This window comes from Drosophila santomea, chromosome 2R (genome assembly GCF_016746245.2).
Source record: "Drosophila santomea strain STO CAGO 1482 chromosome 2R, Prin_Dsan_1.1, whole genome shotgun sequence".
Taxonomy (NCBI): Eukaryota; Metazoa; Arthropoda; class Insecta; order Diptera; family Drosophilidae; genus Drosophila; species Drosophila santomea.
The window spans coordinates 17,864,160-17,882,141 of NC_053017.2; the positions used below are offsets into that span (position 1 = coordinate 17,864,160).

Below are 17,982 nucleotides of genomic sequence, written 5' to 3' on the forward strand. Positions count from 1 at the left end.
TTGTTGACTAGAATCTAAGCCTAGCATACACCGGGAAATGATATCTGGGGGTGCATATACTATATATATATACATATGTAGGCTTAAGTTTATTGTTTATTGCTCGATTTGTAGGAGTTTTACTGTAATTTGTATTCGTATTGTATGATAATGTACGCATGCACTCCTAGATCTACAAAATATTGACAACAAAGAAAAAAAAAACGAATGGTTGGCTTCGCAATTGGGGAGCAGCCAATACAAGCATATCTATAAGAATCGCATAAACAGCAGAACTTAGCCGCAAAATCGATTTGTAAATTACAATACAATAATTTATAATAACAATCTAGCAACGCTCTCTGTTTTGTAAATCTTAACAAGTTATTTAAATAAAATTTATTTAAAATAAACGTAATACGCCATGAAAACGCCGTTTTTCTTATTTCGTAATGCTTTATTTCGTTTTGAGTTTTAAATAAAAGTTAAATGGGAAATATAATTGAATAATCAAAGTATTTGCACTTAATAAAAGAATGATTACATAACATATGTATAATTATTAACCTAGTTTACAACACGCAGAGATGCCCAGTTGTTTTTATTTCGTTCCTCGTCTTCTTATTCCTCTGGGTTAATGTATATAATGGAGCGCCTACTCATCCTTGGCGGGCAGCGAGTCCTCACTCTCCTTGAACAGTATCTCCTGGATCTTTGACCGCACGTACATCTTCCGACTGAGCGAAAGGTGGCGCATCACGGGCACCAAGCTTAGAGCAAAATAGTAGTCGTCGTCCTTGGTGTGCTCCTCGTGATTCTGTTGAATGATGTAGCTGAGCTGTTCGCTGACGGTGGTCAGCCGGTCGATGGACGTCTCCAAGTTGTTCTTCAGCTGCTTGGCCGAGTTGTTGCTGGAGGACGTGGAGGCCACCACAGTGGCTTGTACCCCCGAGCCCACAGCGCTTGGCCTGCTGCTTCCACCGGCTGATGAAGTCGAATGCGTAAGCACGGTCACTTGCTTCTCGGGCTGGTCAAGCCCCTCGTCCTCCATCACGTGTATGGGGCTGTAGCACAGTGGATCCTCACTGTATATGATGTCCTTGATGTCCTCGCTGATCTCATCGTTCTGCTCGTACTCCTCCCACTTTTGCGGCAGAGCACCCGCCTCGCCCAGATAACTGGCGACGTTGGAATCGATCTTCGGCTTGGCCACACGCAGCGGCTCCCTCAGCGTCTTGGCCTTGGTAATCCGCACGGTTTTGTCTGCAAATGCAATGCAAAGGATGGGAGCGATGGTCAATACGATACATATTGGTACAGCTGCCGGATAATAACAAAAATATCACAACCCAGAGATGGGCGCCGCGATAGTTTCCCGCCGACCCCAGGGGTCGATAGCCCGCCATAAGAGCTTTGTGGGCAGTTGGACTCGCTGGGATTACCTTTCTTGATGATCGGGATCATGCGGGCCTGTGGACGCTGCTGCACCGGACTGACCAGGACCTCGTCCCTGTGCTTGTGTCGCAGATGCGTCCACAAATTGGTCGTATTGTTGCCCTTCAAATTGCTTGCCATGCCACCACGCGATATATTGTTGCCGCAGTAACGGCATATCGCAAAGTTTTCGCACTCCTCGTTAATATCGTAGTGCTGCCACACATTGCTTACGCGACCCTTGGGCATTTTGAATGCTTTTCTTTAGGTATTTATTACGTCAAAAGTGATTTTTCTCCACAAAATTATTTTTTTGCGATATTAGCGTTGCTGTCGCCAGTGTTGTCAAGTGCTCGCTGTTGCAGTGTTGCAAAACGCCTGCATGCAGGAGTAAAAACAAAGGCAACGCAAAAGAAAAGGTGAAAAACCAAAATAAAAGAATGTTTTCATATTTTTCAACAGCGCAAAATAGTTACCAAATAATACAAATTTTAATCGAATTTTTTATTAGCATTTTTGATCATGTACTATAGGTTTTCTGATTTTTTAGAAGCAAAACCACTCATTGGGGAAAATTCTGTACCTATCTTGCACTACTTGGATAGTTTTTTATGCCGGGGGTTTACTGCCTTGGTATAACTATATTTTCTACTTTTCCCGCGCCCAAATGGAGGAGCCTGTACCGATGACCCGTGGATTTATCGCGATGGCATCGGGCACTGATCCGTGCTCGGTTTCTACGGCACGGAGCACGCGTGGCAGTGGATTTCGATTGCGAAGGGCGTGCGTGAGATTTCGGATCCCGAACTTACCGTTACTGCTGCTGCTGGAGTGGAGACATCGGTGACGGAGCAGGGATCCGGTTCCGGTTTTTCCGCTGTAGGATAACAGATCGCCGCAGGTTTTGCAGCAGGCGTACGGCTCTATGTGGTCGTCGCACTGGACGAGATTGAAAAACCTCCAGACGCAGCTCTTTGTATTCCGGGGCTCTACGAGCTTGCAGCGCTTGTCCCCTGATTTTAGTAGGCTACGCAGCTCCGATTTCTTTTCAACGTGCATCGTAGCGGATCGATCAGTAGTGTGATTTGCTGCTAATTCGGCTTGCCAAAAAGAAAAACAAACCCAAATTATAAAATCTACACAAATACAAACTCACGAAAATTCAGTCACGCACAAAACAGTGTTGGCAAACGCGCACACGCACGGTGCGAAAAGTTCAAGGTGGCGTGAAATAGTCACCGATTATATTTAAAAAAACCTTATATGTTAGAAGTTGGCAAGGTTAAAAAAGTCTTTTGAATTTAATTGGTTTCTTACACTTTTATTTTACACATTCTTTAACCTTAAAGCCTAAAATTGCTTTTTGCCCAGCGTTTCCGATTACCTATGGTAAACAGTCTATCGATAAACTCAATTGAGCTGACCATTGTAAATAAATGTTTCGAATCTCATAAAATGGGTAAAGTTTCGATAGCTTCCTACAGTCAGGACTATATCAAGGCCCAGCTGCACTCCGGAGTTCTGCAATTCAGCAAGAAGCGCAGTCGCGGCAAAGTCTGGAATGTGTTCTCCAGGATCGAGGACCAAGCCGGAAACGCCATACCGACGATTGCGATGTGTCGGATGTGCAACAGCTTGGTGACATACCATGGATGCACTTCCCACATGGAGCGGCACAAGTGCTACAGGACCAAATCCCTAAGTCCAAAAACAGACGACCCTCTGGGCAGTGGCTGCGAGGATGAAGAGGATTCCCATCGGAATTCAGACGGCTCCAGTGCGGACAAGGCTACCGATAAGGTAACCCAGGCGGTGATGGAGTGGTGCGTAACCAACTGCCGTCCGTTCAGCATTGTCAAAGATTCGGGGCTCCAGAAACTAGTCTCCATTCTTTTGGAAGTCGGCTCCGAATACGGACGCAATGTCTGCATCGAGGATCTGTTGCCTGAGCCCGGAGTCGTCGCCTTGAGCCTCGAGAGCTTATATGAACAGAAATTTAAGCAGGCACGCTCCGAGATGTCCCGCATCCGCATAAATGGTTATAGTATTGCGATCGCCGAGGAAAAACACGGCAGTGCCGACAGTTTTTTCCTTTCCAGCACCGCGCACTACGTGCTGGAGGGCCGCAAGTGCACCCAATTGATGGGCCTCACCAATGTACCTAGAAACAAGTCATCCACAGGTTAGTGTTATAGCCTTCACCAAGCATTTGTCTTTTATAATGTTTATATACTTTGAAAACTTCAGACAACTACGTCCTTAAACTGATTGAGGGAATGCTTCAGGTTTTGTTATGTGATCTAATCGACGACGATCCAATTTTCGTGTACGACGAGCGGACAAGCTTTAAAGCAGTATACGAGAATCGAAAGACCTTGTTTTGCATCAGTTCCCTGCTCGATAGAGTGGTGGAGAAGGCGTTCAATGAAGTCTGCGAGCTAAGCAGTTTATTGAGGAAGGCCAAGGAATTAGTTATCCTGGGTGTGCTGCCCACTCCCACGACGACGGGTCTGGTTAAAATCTTTCAAACATTAAAGTCCCTGGAGATCAACTGGAGTATTATTGCAAACGAGGACGAAAAGTTAATTGAGGGCTGCCAATTTAGCGGCCTGGTGGCCATCAATAATCTTTTGGGGCACTTTGAAAAGTCCTGCCAGATGCTGGAAAGCGGAACGCATCCAACCCTGCACCTAGTCATACCCCACATACACCGCCTGCGAAAATACTGCGGCGGAGAATCCAGCCATGCAATGGAAATGGATCTCAAGAGGTCGTTGATAGACAACATAGACTGGATGGTGATGCCCCACATCACCAAGTATCACATGATGGCACACTTTCTGTTTCCGCCCACAAACAGACTGCTGCAATTCAGTCAGGAGGAGCGTGATGAGACCGTCGAGTGCTGTCATCAGTTCATGAAGCGCTACTGCTTGTCGCAGCGCCAGGAAAAAGTAGAGCAAATCCTTATTCAAGGCGAGGGCGAGATGCTAAATGCGCGGGACATCGAACCGGACGACGATCTCTTCTCGGACTTTGTCGCCATTGACAGCCAGGAGGATAAGATTGTCAAAGAAATTCAAGGATACCAAGCCATACAGATGGCCTATAATGATGGGTTCGACGTGCTCGAATGGTGGCACTCCAATCGGGACCAGTACCCGCTGCTATACAGGACCAGCTGCCAGATCCTGTCGATTCCCGCTAGCACGGCACCATCCACGTTGGTTCTTTCACAGACCAGAGGCCTGGTTAATGATCCTGCCTGCGGAGTTGACGAACTGCATCGAATGATGTTTCTTAAAACAAATATGGGAGAATGCATAAACCCGTAGCTGTAACATACGAAATAGTTGTTGATTCAACTCAACGTTCTATAATCAAAATTATAGAATATTATATATAAAGTATTCATGATCTAAAATGTATGAAAGAGTAGATACAAAATAAATGCTAAATTATGGAATTCTTAAATAAATGAAACTATACTATTAAACATTTCGTCAATATTCTCGTTTTTAAAACTCCGCTATAAATTGAAGCCCCAGAGTTGCAAATCGATTTGTTCATATCTTCGTTACGTTGTATTTTCGGGATGTTGAAATATATTACAACTAATTTATACATACATTTCTAAACAACTTAAAGCTCAGGATACTTTTACTTAAACACGTTATTTTCATTTAGTTTTTGGAACTTTTCGGCATTAAAATACTACAAATGCATTTATGTATGTATGTACCCTGGTATTTTTAAAGAAGTTTGAGAGCTGGCACACAGAGTATATTTATCGGATTTATCCACGGTCACACTGTCTCCTAATTTTTTCGCCGTCGCCGTCGTTTGTTTTTGGAAATGTCAATTGTTGTGAAAATATCTGCTTAATTGTTAAAAACGCCCAATCGGAAAAAGCACAAATAATCGCAAAAAAATTTGCGCACAAGCAGCACAAGTAAATGTCATTAAAAGCAGTGTAAAATTAATACAACAAAATGCTTCATTTTGTTGCGTCTACTCCTGCTGTGTGTGTGTGTGTGTATGTGTGTGCGCGTTGTTAAATAAATGAATTAAAAGGCAGAGTCACACATTTTAAATGCGAAATAATGAAAAATGAGCTTATCTAGTACTCTCTTTATGCTCTCCCTCTCTTTTTTACTGTTACTGAAGAACTAGTACTCCAATTTACACACATGCATACATACGTAAGCTAAGTGAAAATGAAAATCGAGAACAATAAGAAGAAAATATGGTTGAAAAACCGCTGCGGTTAGCAATTAAACATATCGGCTGAGAAAATTGGTGAAAAGATATAGCTGTGGTGCAGTATGTATAGGCGTATGTAAATATGAAATATGTAAAGGCAGCAACAGCAAGCAGAGCAGCATATACACACATGGAGAAATCGCCCAAAAAACTTTCTGCGCAAGCTGCAGAGAGCGTGCGAGACAGAGAGGGAGAGACAGACGGAGAGTGGGAGAGCGAGAGAGATTGATTCGTTGGTGGAAAATGTATGAATGAATTTTCGCTTTTGCAAATTTTATGTTAATAAAAAAACAGTGGTCGCAGCAAATGGTTGTTTAATACAGCTTAATAAATAACAAAAAAGAGCGATAAAGTTTACATTTCCGAAAAGTTAGTGTTTCAAACGCTTTGAGAATACGGAGTTGAGCCTCTCCTTCTCTCAATTTTCATCTGTTACATCTTTTGTTGCTTGGAAAAATCCGTGTATGTGTACGCGTTTGTGTGTGTGCGCGAAGTTTTCCACTGTGTTTGTCTACACGCCCACATGAAAAGAGCCGTGTTTGTGTATTTGGGGAAAAGTAAAAGTGATTCTCGATTTATTAAACGCGAAACCCGAAATTAATTATTCACCTTCGCCCACCTTCAATTTTAGTGAATGAATAGAACCCCCCCAACTCTTTGCAAAGCCCCGCCCCCCAAAATTGTGCCAAAAAGCAAGGAAAGCAGAGATAAGAATAGAAGAAGAGTACTGGAGATCGCCGAGATATTGCAAGTCGGATAACAACAGCAAAAACAACAACTTGGGATTGGATCGCCTCAGAATTGCAACTATCTTCTGGTGTTGTTGTTGTCGCCCGATTACACTTCTTTCGTTGGAAACGTTTGTGCAGCAGCAGCTCTGAATGTCTTTATGCTTTAATCATGGTGTATTTCGCCACCAACAACAACAACACCGACACTACACGCTGCTATATTAGAATCTTTCTGATAACGAACCATGACAGAAGGACATGAAAGGTGAGTTTCCCCCCTAGGTTTCCCCACTTTCGAATATATAGACTCATAGATCTGTAGACTTACTTTTTAAATTTCCTTCATTTCTTTATCATCTGACCTGAAACCAGCATCAATTACGATCTACAGTAGTAAAGTAGTTATATCTAGGAATTTAAAAGCTTGTAATCAGAGCTGAGAACAACAAGCTAACTAAAAAACAAAATTCTGACACATAACAGATTGCCGTGTTTTTAGGACGAGCCTAACGTCATATCCCGGATATATGACAAACACTTGATAACACAAATTGCGAAATTTTGAAATTTGCTTTCATAGTCATCAAGCATAATGTTTAAATAACTGAAGTCTGCTGAAATCTTGTATTGTAGTTAATGTTTTTGTAAATATATAAAACAGAAAATAGTTTAGGACAACGCTTTAATGCTTTCTATGACCTTTAGACAATCTTGTGGACATTCCTTAGCTCTGAATGGCTTTAATTAAGACAGCTTAGGTAGTGACGAAAAGCGCCACTTGCACATCTTTTTGCCTGCACTCATTTCTGGCTCTTTTGCGCATTTCATGTGTTGCAATTAGTTGGCGTGCCTCGATTAATTGCCATCAATTGAAAGCCGATTGTTGGAAGTCAATTTCAATTTCAATTTGCGAAGCGCTTTTAACTTTTCCTCAATGGACAGCCAAAAGCCAGCCAGCCAGCAGTACGAATGAATGAAGGAAGCGTGAGTCATTTGTCTGGCCGAATTGAAGTCTCCGCATTGTCTGTCGACACTTTTAATGAATGAAATGGAACGCCCCCATGTGTGGTTTCTTTTTCCATTCGCCTGTGGGCCCAATAATTGTCGTTGTTACGACTCGACTACTCACGTATTATTGTCTCGCGCCACTGGCGCTCTTTAAATTCTATTCCAAAATGATGTCATTTTGTGTTTGTCCGTTTGCTGGTTGCTGTTTGTTTCGTCCGCGGTTCGTTTCGTTTATTTCTTTCAGCAAACGCCAGCCTGCGCAACAAGAACAAAATAGCGAGGCACTCAAGGTTCCAATAGTTTCATTCATGTCTTGCTCTTTATTCCGTCCTCATAATGAATTGATACGCGGCATGCCCCCACACAAAGTCGCTAAGAGGGTGCCCACAACTTTAGCTATGTGGGAAAACTAGCGGAGATATCATTGATATCAGCGCTCTTAATTGCTCTGAATAAGCTGAGCTTTGAGTTTTTAAAATAACTTTCTTTTGATAAATCTTGTCGGCTTGCATACATTTTAAGTGGTCTGTGTATTTCACTCAATTTACAAATTATAATCCTTGCTGTCCAGATCCTGAAAACTCGGAGTCAAAATCAGAAGGCCGCCATAAAGTAGGCAACTATATTTTGTAATATATGTTTCGTGTGCGTTTTACTTGCACTTTAGTATGAATGCTAATGGAATTCAGTAACTAATTTCAAGTTATAAAGGCAACACCAAAAATAATTCCCCATTATTATCGTAAAAAAAAAAGTCACCCTGTTTGCTGCGTTTCTTGCTGCAGCGGAAACAACATTCGATTTCAATTTTGCATTGTAAATTGATTGGCATGTGAGTAATGTAACGGTAAGCGTGTGGTAACGAGCACGACATTTGTTGGAGTGTATTTGTGTGTGTGTTAGACAGTGGGACTATCAAAACTATTCGCCTACTTTAAGAGTGCCTCTGCTGAAACTTTTTATTTCTTGTTGTACTGTGGCGTCGCCTCTCCGTCTCTTCGTGTGGGTGTGCACGAACACAGCCATAGACGTACACGCACACGCAGAGCGTTCATTCATCTTTTCCTGCTGCAGCCCCCGTGTGTGTGCGCGTGTGGGTGTTAGAGTGTGCTTTTGTGTGTGGGGGAGTATCAAAAGCATTCACTTGGCAACAATGTTTGGGGCATAGCAAATAACTCGAAAGTTTTTTCTACATAACTATAAGGTGTTTTAAAGTCGGGAAATTGGTTATTTTGGTTGGACTTAGCCCGGACCCAGATCATTTATGGGCGACAACTCCCACACGCACACACATTAGGAAAGATAATTGGAGCTCTCTCTTCATCTCTCACAACGTCTGTAACGGTATCTTTCCCACGCATGCGCTGTGGCTGGAAGTGAGAGCTTCCAAATATTGATAGACTTTTAGTTTTGGCTTGGGGCAGGCTCTTCTAGCTTTCCACAAATATATAAAAGTGTGTATGTTTTATGTTTGGCGGAGTTGGTAGTATATCTACATATATATCATTTAACTTCACATCGACTACACCCTCGGCCGCAGACTCTAGAGTAACTGGGTGGCAACTCTAATGGAGTGAACCGTTAGCTTGGCAACGTCTCTCTTGCTCAATGAAAACCCGTTATGCGCTATTATTATGCTCTGACCCTGGATAGTTCCGTTGGCTTCCTTTCGCATTTCATTCACGTTGGCTCGCAAAATCCTTGACGGAGCTGACGTAGCTGAATGAAATCCATGGCGGGACCAGTCCTTGACATGTCCTGGCTTCTCAAAAGCCCGGTGACGTCGCGACAAAAATATTCATTCTGTAAAATCCAGCGAAACTAGGACAAGCATGTGTACATATAACACGCACACCGGTGCACTCACATGCACGTAAACCCCTCCCCTTAAGCACACACACATACGCACACCCATATACACCCCGTTGGCCCAGTGGAGTTTGAACTCCCTTTTCGGAGCTTTTTTCATTGAGTAACTCCCTTTTATTTGCCCGGGAACTCTGTCCCTATTCAAGCACATTCAATTTATGCGAAACTTGTGCGCAGGTCGTCAACAACTCCATTTTATGCTCCCCATTCATAAGGCGAGGAAAGTCCTTAGCTCTGAAGTTGCGGCTTCATTTTCAAGAATGAAACCGTATATCATTTGGCAACCCCAAGTTTCACAAAATGCTACATACAGATTCCACATTGCTTAAAAACCCTCTCATAATACTATTCATTTGGAAAATTAACTATGATTGTCCTCATTTCAAAATAAGATTAGATGAATATATACATATGTATATTTATTATATCTTTTTTTGCACACTTCTATTTTCAATTTTCTGGCTTGGTTTTTATATTTTTAAAGCGAAGGACTTCCATATATTTTTAGTTTTCATTGGCCTTTTACTTTCGCTTCAATGAATCAATTATTGTTGATGGCAGGTGCTACTAGTATCCTTGCTATGGCTTCCTCGACGGTGCCGAAAAATTGAATTAGCCAAATTAGCGACACTTGTGGGTTATCCTGTCGAGGATATAGAGGCAGCCCTGGTACCTCGTTGCCTCTCATTCGTTTTAAATCATTGGTGCGTCCAGCATGGCTACGGTTTCCTACACCAAACTTGGTCCCAAACGCAAGATAAGCAGGTGGGATTGCCACCGATTTTATAGAGTGTAAACTATAATTAAGTTATTTAAGTAGCGTGATAAGGTCATAAGGAAAAAGCGATATTGACATCATGGTCTACATCATTACCTCATATAGATTAGAATACATTTGAAACTGTTCCCATTAGGTGAAAATAGTTATCCCAATTTAACTAATGCAAAATACACCTTTTGCCATTTTACAGCGACTTCTTAGTAACAGTACGCGCACAGGTAATGACCAGAGACGAGAGCACCGAGGGCTGGCTTCCGCTGGCCGGGGGTGGCCTGGCCAACGTTTCGATCCGGAAGCGGGCTAGGCTATCCCCATTGGCATCGGGTCATGACTACATCATCTACGGGCAGAGGATATCCGATCAGAGCGTGAGTACAAAGCATTCACACTAGACTATGATGTATATTTGATAAATGATTTACTTCCGGCAGGTCATCTTGAGCTGTGTGATCAATCGTGATCTGAAGTATTACAAAGTAATGCCCACATTTCATCATTGGCGCGCAGGGAAGCAGCGGAATGGACTCACATTTCAAACGGCCGCCGATGCGCGTGCCTTTGACAAGGGCGTCCTGCGCGCCTACAACGAGCTGATCGATGGTAAACTCCTGCCCGAATCCTCATGGCTGATCCCAACTACCTAATTACCTAATATACCAACTAGTTGCATGACCGGCTTGCACATCCCGTCTCTATCTCTCTCTCTCTCTGCTTTCTGTCAGCCCGCTTTAGTTGCCTTTTGATTCCTACTGCTTACCTACTCATGCCAAAGCCACTTGCCTTTCATTCTTCCGGTTCTGCCAAGCCTCTGACTTAGTATTGCTTTCGTTTACTAATATATTTAACTTTTTGTATGTCTTATGCTCTACTTTTGCCACAATACCAAACGAAAAACGAACCCAAATATCAAAAATCACCACACACAATCACATTGGAATATTGCAAATTGTTTTAAAAATCAACAAATCAATTGTTTGGTTAAATCTATAATTTCAATCAAATTGGTAAGTGTTAAATGAGGCCGTACCTCTAATTAGTTTGCGTGTGCTGTTTGCTTTGAAGAGGAACATTGCGCTCGATCACTTCAAAATTCTCAGCACATATATGTGAAATACTATAGTATAGTCTAGTCCACACTTGTAGGTCACCACGTTTCAATGAGTTCTTTTCGATTTCCTTGCTTACACTTAGCTGTATTCTGATTTTACGCTCGTCAAAATATATCTCTTCTTTCTAAACATCTTTAAACTGTTCTCTGCTTTGCGGCTTGCTAAAAACTTTGCTGTTTGCTTGTATATAATTCCAAATTTCTGATGACTAATACACAAACATTTACATTATCTAGGACTGGCCAAATCGAATCCAACGATAATATGCCCACCGCTAACCAAATATGATTCGGTTGGCGAAGATGATGTATTCATGACCCTGGACTTACCTGTGGAAAGCGAGAGTTTACAAAAGATCCATTCAAGCCCCGAGGGCAGCGAGAAAAGTCACAGTAAGTCTTGCTAAATGAGGTATAAAGAAGTGAAAGACATCTATAATCGCTTACCTTGCAGAGAGCGTCAGCAACAACTCCGACTCGGAGAAGCTGCCTCCGCCGCCCATTCACTACATATCCACGGACAAAACATCGGCCACCACGTCGCCGCCAGACGCACCGCCCGCATCTGCAGCTCCATCGCCGGCGACCGCCGGTCAAATTGCGGCCAGTGAGAACTACTCGTACGTGACGCTGACGGCGGTGCACCACGACTACAACTATCCAGTGGTGGATCAGCCTGTGGGGGCGCAGGTGCTCAATGCGCGAAGGGAGTCGATCAGTGCGCTGAAGAAGCGCAACGCTCTGGAGGCGGCGCAAGCGATGGCGGCGGCTCAGACGGCGGGTGGAGGAATGGCCTGTCGCGATGGGGGATCGGGAAAGCCACTGCACAAGCCAAACGTATCCGACATCCTGAAGAAGGAGACGCGCCTGCGATGCCGCTACTGCCACGAGCTGTACAGCGAGGACTTCAATCGACGGGGCGCCTGCGAATATGCCCCGGATCCCTTTCGCAGCGGATACGAGTGCATCTCCGGTATGGGCTGTGCCCGTTGCATGATCTACCACTGCATGAGCGACGCCGAGGGCGAGACGGCCCAGCATCCGTGCGACTGCAGCGGCAGCGAGGCCGGCTGCAGCAAGCGCTGGTTGGGCCTGGCGATCCTCTCGTTGTTCGTGCCCTGCCTGTGGTGCTATCCGCCGCTCCGCGCCTGCCACTTGGCCGGCATCCACTGCGGCCTCTGCGGCGGGCAGCACAAGCCGCATGTCTGACATTTGGAGGCCCGCTTGCAAGGACAGCACGATGATGACCCCAGGCCCAGAAGCGAATTCCACTACCACCACTCCGAGCAGAGCATTATGAACAGCGCCAAGCGTCCGTGGGGCGCCAAGCAAAAGCAGTCGCAGCAGTCGCAGTCCCAATCGCAGCGTCATTTTTACAACTGGGAGCTGTCGCACAGCTTGGGTGCTCCCCAGCACCAGACTCCTCCGTATTTAATGCAATCAACTGGCAGGAAGGCACCTCAGAACGATTACGGACGCTTGCTGTTCTAGGCTTTATCCATGACAGCCTGAGGACCCGTTTTGGCAAACTGATTACCAAGAAGTACTGATTATTTTCACCAGATCTAAGAAATCTTAAAGATATCTGAAAGAAGACAAGGAAATGTTTTTCCGATAAATTACAAGGAAACGATGTTTTCATACTGTTGAGATGAAATCGCGTAGATCAAAAAGCACAGCTTTTTAAAATCAGGTGAAAGAAGAAAATGTAAAAGCCAATTCAGCTTGGAAATCAGTTTGCCGAAATGGGTCTCTGGTTCGATTTTAGTATCATTTCGGTATACTCCATTTGAATTGCCATAATTAATTGTATATACAAAAGAGCAGGAAGGATTATGTATCTAATTTTAATATACTTTTAATATTGTGACTTATGTTTAGTGCTCTCGCTTAATTATAGTTTTGTAAAAACGGGCTATTTGTTTTTATTCGTAACCGAAAAACTTTTTTTTTTAAATCAAAATATACAATGATTGTTTTAGTTTTAGTTGTTTAGGGTTTTTTGCTATTTTACACTTGCTTGTTTACAATTCGAAATTGGAGAACAGTATTAAAAGGCCGAGGCAAAGGCGAAACGAGAACTAAATATATTTAAATGCGATTTTCTCTGCGCGATTCCAATTTGTTAATCAATGTCACGCGCTCAAAACTCACACGAAAAGTTCAAACAAACGGCAACCTGATGCGCAAATGAATAATTAACTCGACACACGCAACTAGGCAGAAGAATTTGGCGACGACACAGCTGTCAAGCCGTTCTTCTCAAAACCTGAAGAAGAATTACAAATTGTATTCGACTCCTCTAGCAAAAGAGTCCGCGGCAATGCTCAAGTTTTGTGCGTTCGCTATGCTCGGCAATTGTTACTTAAGCGAGATTTAGTTCAAAACTATGTATCCATTTGGTTGCCTTATAAAAAGGATGTTTTTGTCTCTTCTTAGGGCTCATGAAGATTCAAAATATTCCTTTTGCCACGAACTCGAAACGTTTGTTTTCCCAATCCTTTGTTCAAGCGTAGAAATAGAATGAGAAACCAATTAGAATTAGAGAGCCGTTGGACAAACAAAGACCGCAGCATTGCTCGATTGGAAATCTTTTGCAACTAAATAATTCTAGAATGCGAAGCAATTTGTAATTTTGATTTAAATGCTAAACACTTTGGGCTGTTTATAAAATGGCCGAAAGAAGAGGCATTTGAGCAAAGGGGTAAAAAAAAAACAAAACAATTTAAGTGTTTTCAAAAAGTCAACAAACTCATATATGCAGCTATATATATATATATAAAAATAATAAAAAACATTAATTTATTTCTTACTATATAATTATTGTTGTACTAAGTCAGTGAGAAAACCCATGAAAGAAAGAAATTCACACGAAAACTAAAACAAAATGCATATTTATTAAAAATAAGCAAAGGTTGTGCAAAAAAACACATTAAAAAGCAACATTATTATTGTAAAAATTAACTAAATACGGCAATTGTTATTAAATGTGCAAAATTCAGCAAACACATTGATACAAACCTCAGAAAACACAAGCCAAGATCTGAAAACGGACATCAATGGAATGGAATGGAATTTTTTGAATTGAAAAACATGGCAAGATGAACCGAGAACGGATCAAACGGAAACAAAACACTCAACAACAAGAAGTACAAAATGTTAAATATGTATCTATAATTTACAATTACGTTTTATATTACTCTCTAATTTACACGCTTACTCAACGGAAAATAGCTAACTATTATTACAATCGTCCTCGAACACACAATAAAACTAGATCAAAAGGCGGAATTATTACTTTAGCTACAATAAAATGTCACCTTTTGCAATTATTTTTGTTCTCTCCTTTATTGTTTCACATCGAAATCAGCAAAATGGTTAAAATAGCCGCATATACCCATATTAAATTGAAAAGAAAAGTGTCATTGCAGAAATGGATAAAGAAAATAGTAATATAAATGATATATTTATTCATATAAATGTATTTGAAAATGTGAACAAAAGAATACCAACAATAAAACACAATTTAATAAACAATGTGAAAGTCATGTGTGTGATTTTCTTAAACATTTGAAAATTCAGTAGCCTTGCAGTAAGAAATAGTAATTCAGAACACACAATTTCGAAATGGAGGAGTTAATGAGGCAAAAGCTGCCCAACGGCCACAAATGCGAAAGGCAGGAACTCACCTGCAGCGTTTTATTTACCAAGTGAGTTAATACTACTTAAACTCTAATCCTTAACACCCTTGATTCCTCCTGTTTTCAGTCCCAAGTTCAATGCCCAGAAGTCATCCACAAGTGACGAAATCAAGTCGGTTGCGCGGCTGGTATCGAAGACGGAGGATCTCGCAGTGGACAGAGTGTTCAGGAAGATTTCTAAGAATGGTGTCGAGGAGTCCACCTCTCTCAATCGATCCCTCTTCGAGTTCGGCCATAATTTCGAGGATGCCGACGGCTGGCTGCAATTGGAGCAGCCTTCCAAGGATCACTTGGCTTCAGTGCTACGCTATATGTTCGAGTCGCATCTGAAGACCACTGTGCATATTGAAATTAACCAGATGTACTTCAATTGCCACTTCATCGTGCTACAGGTGTACTCGCGCTTCTTCAGCGATCTGGAGAATATTCCGCTGCTTGTCACCCTGCCCGAGAATATCGTCTCCCAGAAGGCCTTCATGCTCATCTACAAGTGGATGCTCAGCGATGATCCCGTCCTGGAGCTGCCCCATATCGTGGAAGTCTTTGTGGCCGCCACTTACTTGAGGATCAATGAGCTGCAAGCGCATTGCTGGAAATATTTCGATGATGAGGAGTGCTTTAACGAGGATACGGCTTGCGTCCTATATGTGGAGACGAAGGACAATCCCGCCATGGATGTGGTCTGCAATGTGATGCTGACTAGGATCCGCAAGTTTCTGCTCACCTTTGTGGCCACCAAGGATTTCCTGGACCTGTCCTTCTCCCACCTGATCTTCCTGCTCGATTCCGATCAAGTCTGTGTGAACACCGAGATTGAGGTGGTGTTTAACATAATAATTATGATTATTGCATTATTTAGGTTCTTTTTAGATTCTTTTTATAGCTGTTCGCTGGCTGGGTCACAATTGGAGACAAAGAAAAGGGCGTCTGCTGAGTCTAGTGTCCTGTATTCGATTCAGCCTGATGCCATTGTGGTATCTTCTGTATGTGCGGCGGGAAGAGGATCACCCGTTGGTGATAGAGCTCATTTCCCAACCGAAGGTGGAGCACCAGATCAACGAATCCATTTCGAAAATAACGTCGCGAATGTACGAAGAGAAAATGACTGCTTTGGAGGGCAATGTACTGAATGAGGAGAATGCTAATGATTCGAGACAGCGCAACTGGATTTGCGATAGCTTGTGCACCTATTATCACGATGCGGGCTGCCCCAATACCCGGGAAATTCGCTTCAAACACTTTGAGGATTATCTTTCGCAAATACAACAGAGCTCCAAAGATCACTGGTCCAAGGTCGAAAGGCAGGACCCGAGTAATAAGACTGATTGTTGCAGTTTAAAGAAGACAAAATCAAGCGAATTTGTCGCCGAATAAGAATTCCATTTAAAAAGTAACGGCTGTTTCAAGTTCGCGGGCTTGAGTTTGTGCTAGTATAACAACTTAGCACACTTTTCTGTTATACAAAGCGCACTTTATTCGTTTGCTATTAGTGAAACCATAAGCAAAGCTCTCATTTATTGTGTTATCCAAGCATATTTAAAAATATATATACATTATATATTTTTATTATGTAAATATATAAATTAATAAATATAAATAATAATTATTTTTGATTTTTTTCGCGTATTTAAGTGTGACCACTTCAATAACGCTTTTTGGCATTTCGGGCACAAAAAGCGACGTGCACACTTGGCTTTGTTTTGGAAAATAATTAGATATATTTATCAGAAAAATGGAAAAACTAGAGGCCCTAAAAATATCCTCAATGCGTCCGCGGAGCAACATCCTGGACAGACCCCTATCCAAGGGCAAAACGGAGGTATCCCAGAGCATTGTGGCGTTGCTATTCAGCGAAATCGTTCAGTACTCGCAGAGTAGAGTGTTTACTGTGCCAGAATTGCAAACAAGGTGGGAGTTGCTGTATGTTTTTGGGATTATTCCGTTAAATCTAAAGTAATTTTCAGACTCCATGACTTGGGTCAAGATGTGGGCACACGGATAATCGATCTGTATTTCGTGAGGGAGCGCAGCTCTAAGAGGGAAACGAAATTAACCCAAATGCTGCTCTTTGTTAAGACTACAGTGTGGAAAAATCTATTTGGCAAGGAGGCGGAAAAGCTGGAACATGCCAACGACGATGAAAGGACATACTACATCATTGAAAAGGAACCTCTGGTCAACACTTTCATAAGTGTGCCAAAGGATAAGGGCTCTCTCAACTGCGCTAATTTCACGGCAGGCATTGTGGAAGCTGTGCTCACGAATTGCGGATTTGTAGGTTTCCTGTAGACTCCATTTCAATAATAATAATTTATACAATTTTAATTTGTACTTCACAGCCCTGCAAAGTTACCGCCCACTGGCACAAGGGCACCACGTATATGGTGAAGTTCGAGGACTTTGTCATCGCCCGCGACAAGCAGATGGAGGAGAAATAAATGGCATAGCTTCATTACGGTTTTGTTTTAATTCCACTATACGAATCGAAGATCAATTGCTGAATGTATGGCTTAGATGAACTTGAACTGGCGATCCTTGTAGGCCACCTGGCCAGTCCTGTACTTCTCCTCGCGTCCATCGCGCTCCGCCTTCAGAGCCCAGGCGTAGAGGGCAATCGGCAGGACGACGGCGAACAGGCCCGTGCGGAAGGATTTGCCAGTGGGCTTGAAGTGTTCATAGTTGGAGACGCGCATCGCCTGGAAACGGGCCAATCCCGCATCGAACTGCAATGTAAAGCGATTTAATAGCATTTATTCCACAACGTGATGACATAACCAAGCCAAGGATTGGTGCTCCCACTTACCACGGTGCCGCCCTCGCCGGTGGCATGGCGGTAGGGATTCGAGCTCTGCTTGAGGAACTCCTGGCGGACCTTTAGCGTCGCTTCATGCTTGCGCTTGATGAACTCCTGCTCCTCTGCGGACAAAACCATTTTTTTTAGTTTTGTATTGCAAACCAAATTTTTAGCAACAGCTGACAGGTGTGAACGTCTCCAGAAAATCTAAAAATACCAAGCAACTAACTGTAAAATATACCAACTTCCTTAATACAATATTTTATTTTTATAGATATATATTTTTGGCTTACTGGCGTACTGACTTAATTAAA

The 17,982-nt window shown here is 42.6% G+C and overlaps 5 protein-coding genes across 8 annotated transcripts; 3 read left to right on the forward strand and 2 right to left on the reverse strand.

Moving 5' to 3' along the window:
* Window positions 1-415: 415 nt before the first annotated feature.
* LOC120447086 lies at window positions 416-2,618 on the reverse strand. 2 transcript variants are annotated; one of them, XM_039628488.2, is made up of 3 exons: window positions 1,997-2,134; window positions 1,422-1,791; window positions 416-1,242 (listed from the first exon to the last, which is right to left on the reverse strand). In XM_039628488.2, exons 2-3 carry the CDS (start codon window positions 1,660-1,662, stop codon window positions 635-637), a joined length of 849 nt encoding a protein of 282 aa, XP_039484422.1. In that variant the 5' UTR covers window positions 1,663-1,791; window positions 1,997-2,134; the 3' UTR covers window positions 416-634. The 2 variants fall into 2 exon arrangements, with proteins under 2 accessions (XP_039484422.1, XP_039484421.1); XM_039628487.2 differs by lacking the exons at window positions 1,422-1,791; window positions 1,997-2,134 and adding an exon at window positions 2,226-2,618.
* Window positions 2,619-5,215: 2,597 nt separating this feature from the next.
* LOC120447085 (sprouty-related, EVH1 domain-containing protein 1) lies at window positions 5,216-13,261 on the forward strand. Of its 2 annotated transcripts, none has more exons than XM_039628485.2 (6): window positions 5,216-5,365; window positions 6,308-6,672; window positions 10,256-10,433; window positions 10,497-10,665; window positions 11,411-11,566; window positions 11,628-13,261. In XM_039628485.2, the coding sequence occupies exons 2-6, from the start codon at window positions 6,653-6,655 to the stop codon at window positions 12,380-12,382; spliced, it is 1,278 nt and encodes a 425-aa protein (XP_039484419.1). In that variant the 5' UTR covers window positions 5,216-5,365; window positions 6,308-6,652; the 3' UTR covers window positions 12,383-13,261. The 2 variants fall into 2 exon arrangements, with proteins under 2 accessions (XP_039484419.1, XP_039484420.1); XM_039628486.2 differs by having other exon boundaries at window positions 11,477-11,566.
* An 883-nt stretch (window positions 13,262-14,144) lies between these two features.
* Window positions 14,145-16,400, forward strand: LOC120447084 (kelch-like protein 40b). 2 transcript variants are annotated; one of them, XM_039628483.1, is made up of 3 exons: window positions 14,145-14,883; window positions 14,942-15,692; window positions 15,745-16,400. In XM_039628483.1, the coding sequence occupies exons 1-3, from the start codon at window positions 14,801-14,803 to the stop codon at window positions 16,246-16,248; spliced, it is 1,338 nt and encodes a 445-aa protein (XP_039484417.1). In that variant the 5' UTR covers window positions 14,145-14,800; the 3' UTR covers window positions 16,249-16,400. The 2 variants fall into 2 exon arrangements, with proteins under 2 accessions (XP_039484417.1, XP_039484418.1); XM_039628484.2 differs by having other exon boundaries at window positions 15,758-15,955.
* Window positions 16,401-16,544: 144 nt separating this feature from the next.
* Window positions 16,545-17,329, forward strand: LOC120446503 (trafficking protein particle complex subunit 5). The gene is made up of 3 exons (XM_039627510.1): window positions 16,545-16,782; window positions 16,839-17,148; window positions 17,214-17,329. Exons 1-3 carry the CDS (start codon window positions 16,607-16,609, stop codon window positions 17,310-17,312), a joined length of 585 nt encoding a protein of 194 aa, XP_039483444.1. The 5' UTR covers window positions 16,545-16,606; the 3' UTR covers window positions 17,313-17,329.
* Window positions 17,323-17,870, reverse strand: LOC120446504. The gene is made up of 2 exons (XM_039627511.2): window positions 17,678-17,870; window positions 17,323-17,597 (listed from the first exon to the last, which is right to left on the reverse strand). Exons 1-2 carry the CDS (start codon window positions 17,804-17,806, stop codon window positions 17,385-17,387), a joined length of 342 nt encoding a protein of 113 aa, XP_039483445.1. The 5' UTR covers window positions 17,807-17,870; the 3' UTR covers window positions 17,323-17,384.
* Window positions 17,871-17,982: the final 112 nt, after the last annotated feature.

Excerpts from the sequence above, each read along its gene's own strand:
- LOC120447086 (XM_039628487.2), bottom strand. The coding sequence starts at position 2,472 with ATGCACGTTGAAAAGAAATCGGAGCTGCGTAGCCTACTAAAATCAGGG. Across the intron at positions 1,243-2,225 it reads CTCCAGCAGCAGCAGTAACG|ACAAAACCGTGCGGATTACC; the intron begins GTAAGTTCGGGA and ends TTGCATTTGCAG.
- LOC120447085 (XM_039628485.2), top strand. The coding sequence starts at position 6,653 with ATGACAGAAGGACATGAAAG. Across the intron at positions 10,434-10,496 it reads AGAGGATATCCGATCAGAGC|GTCATCTTGAGCTGTGTGAT; the intron begins GTGAGTACAAAG and ends TACTTCCGGCAG. Across the intron at positions 11,567-11,627 it reads GGGCAGCGAGAAAAGTCACA|AGAGCGTCAGCAACAACTCC; the intron begins GTAAGTCTTGCT and ends CTTACCTTGCAG.
- LOC120447084 (XM_039628483.1), top strand. The coding sequence starts at position 14,801 with ATGGAGGAGTTAATGAGGCAAAAGCTGCCCAACGGCCACAAATGCGAA. Across the intron at positions 14,884-14,941 it reads TGCAGCGTTTTATTTACCAA|TCCCAAGTTCAATGCCCAGA; the intron begins GTGAGTTAATAC and ends TCCTGTTTTCAG. Across the intron at positions 15,693-15,744 it reads GTGTGAACACCGAGATTGAG|ATTCTTTTTATAGCTGTTCG; the intron begins GTGGTGTTTAAC and ends GGTTCTTTTTAG.
- LOC120446503 (XM_039627510.1), top strand. The coding sequence starts at position 16,607 with ATGGAAAAACTAGAGGCCCTAAAAATATCCTCAATGCGTCCGCGGAGC. Across the intron at positions 16,783-16,838 it reads GTGCCAGAATTGCAAACAAG|ACTCCATGACTTGGGTCAAG; the intron begins GTGGGAGTTGCT and ends AGTAATTTTCAG. Across the intron at positions 17,149-17,213 it reads TGCTCACGAATTGCGGATTT|CCCTGCAAAGTTACCGCCCA; the intron begins GTAGGTTTCCTG and ends TGTACTTCACAG.
- LOC120446504 (XM_039627511.2), bottom strand. The coding sequence starts at position 17,806 with ATGGTTTTGTCCGCAGAGGAGCAGGAGTTCATCAAGCGCAAGCATGAA. Across the intron at positions 17,598-17,677 it reads CCGGCGAGGGCGGCACCGTG|TTCGATGCGGGATTGGCCCG; the intron begins GTAAGTGGGAGC and ends TTTACATTGCAG.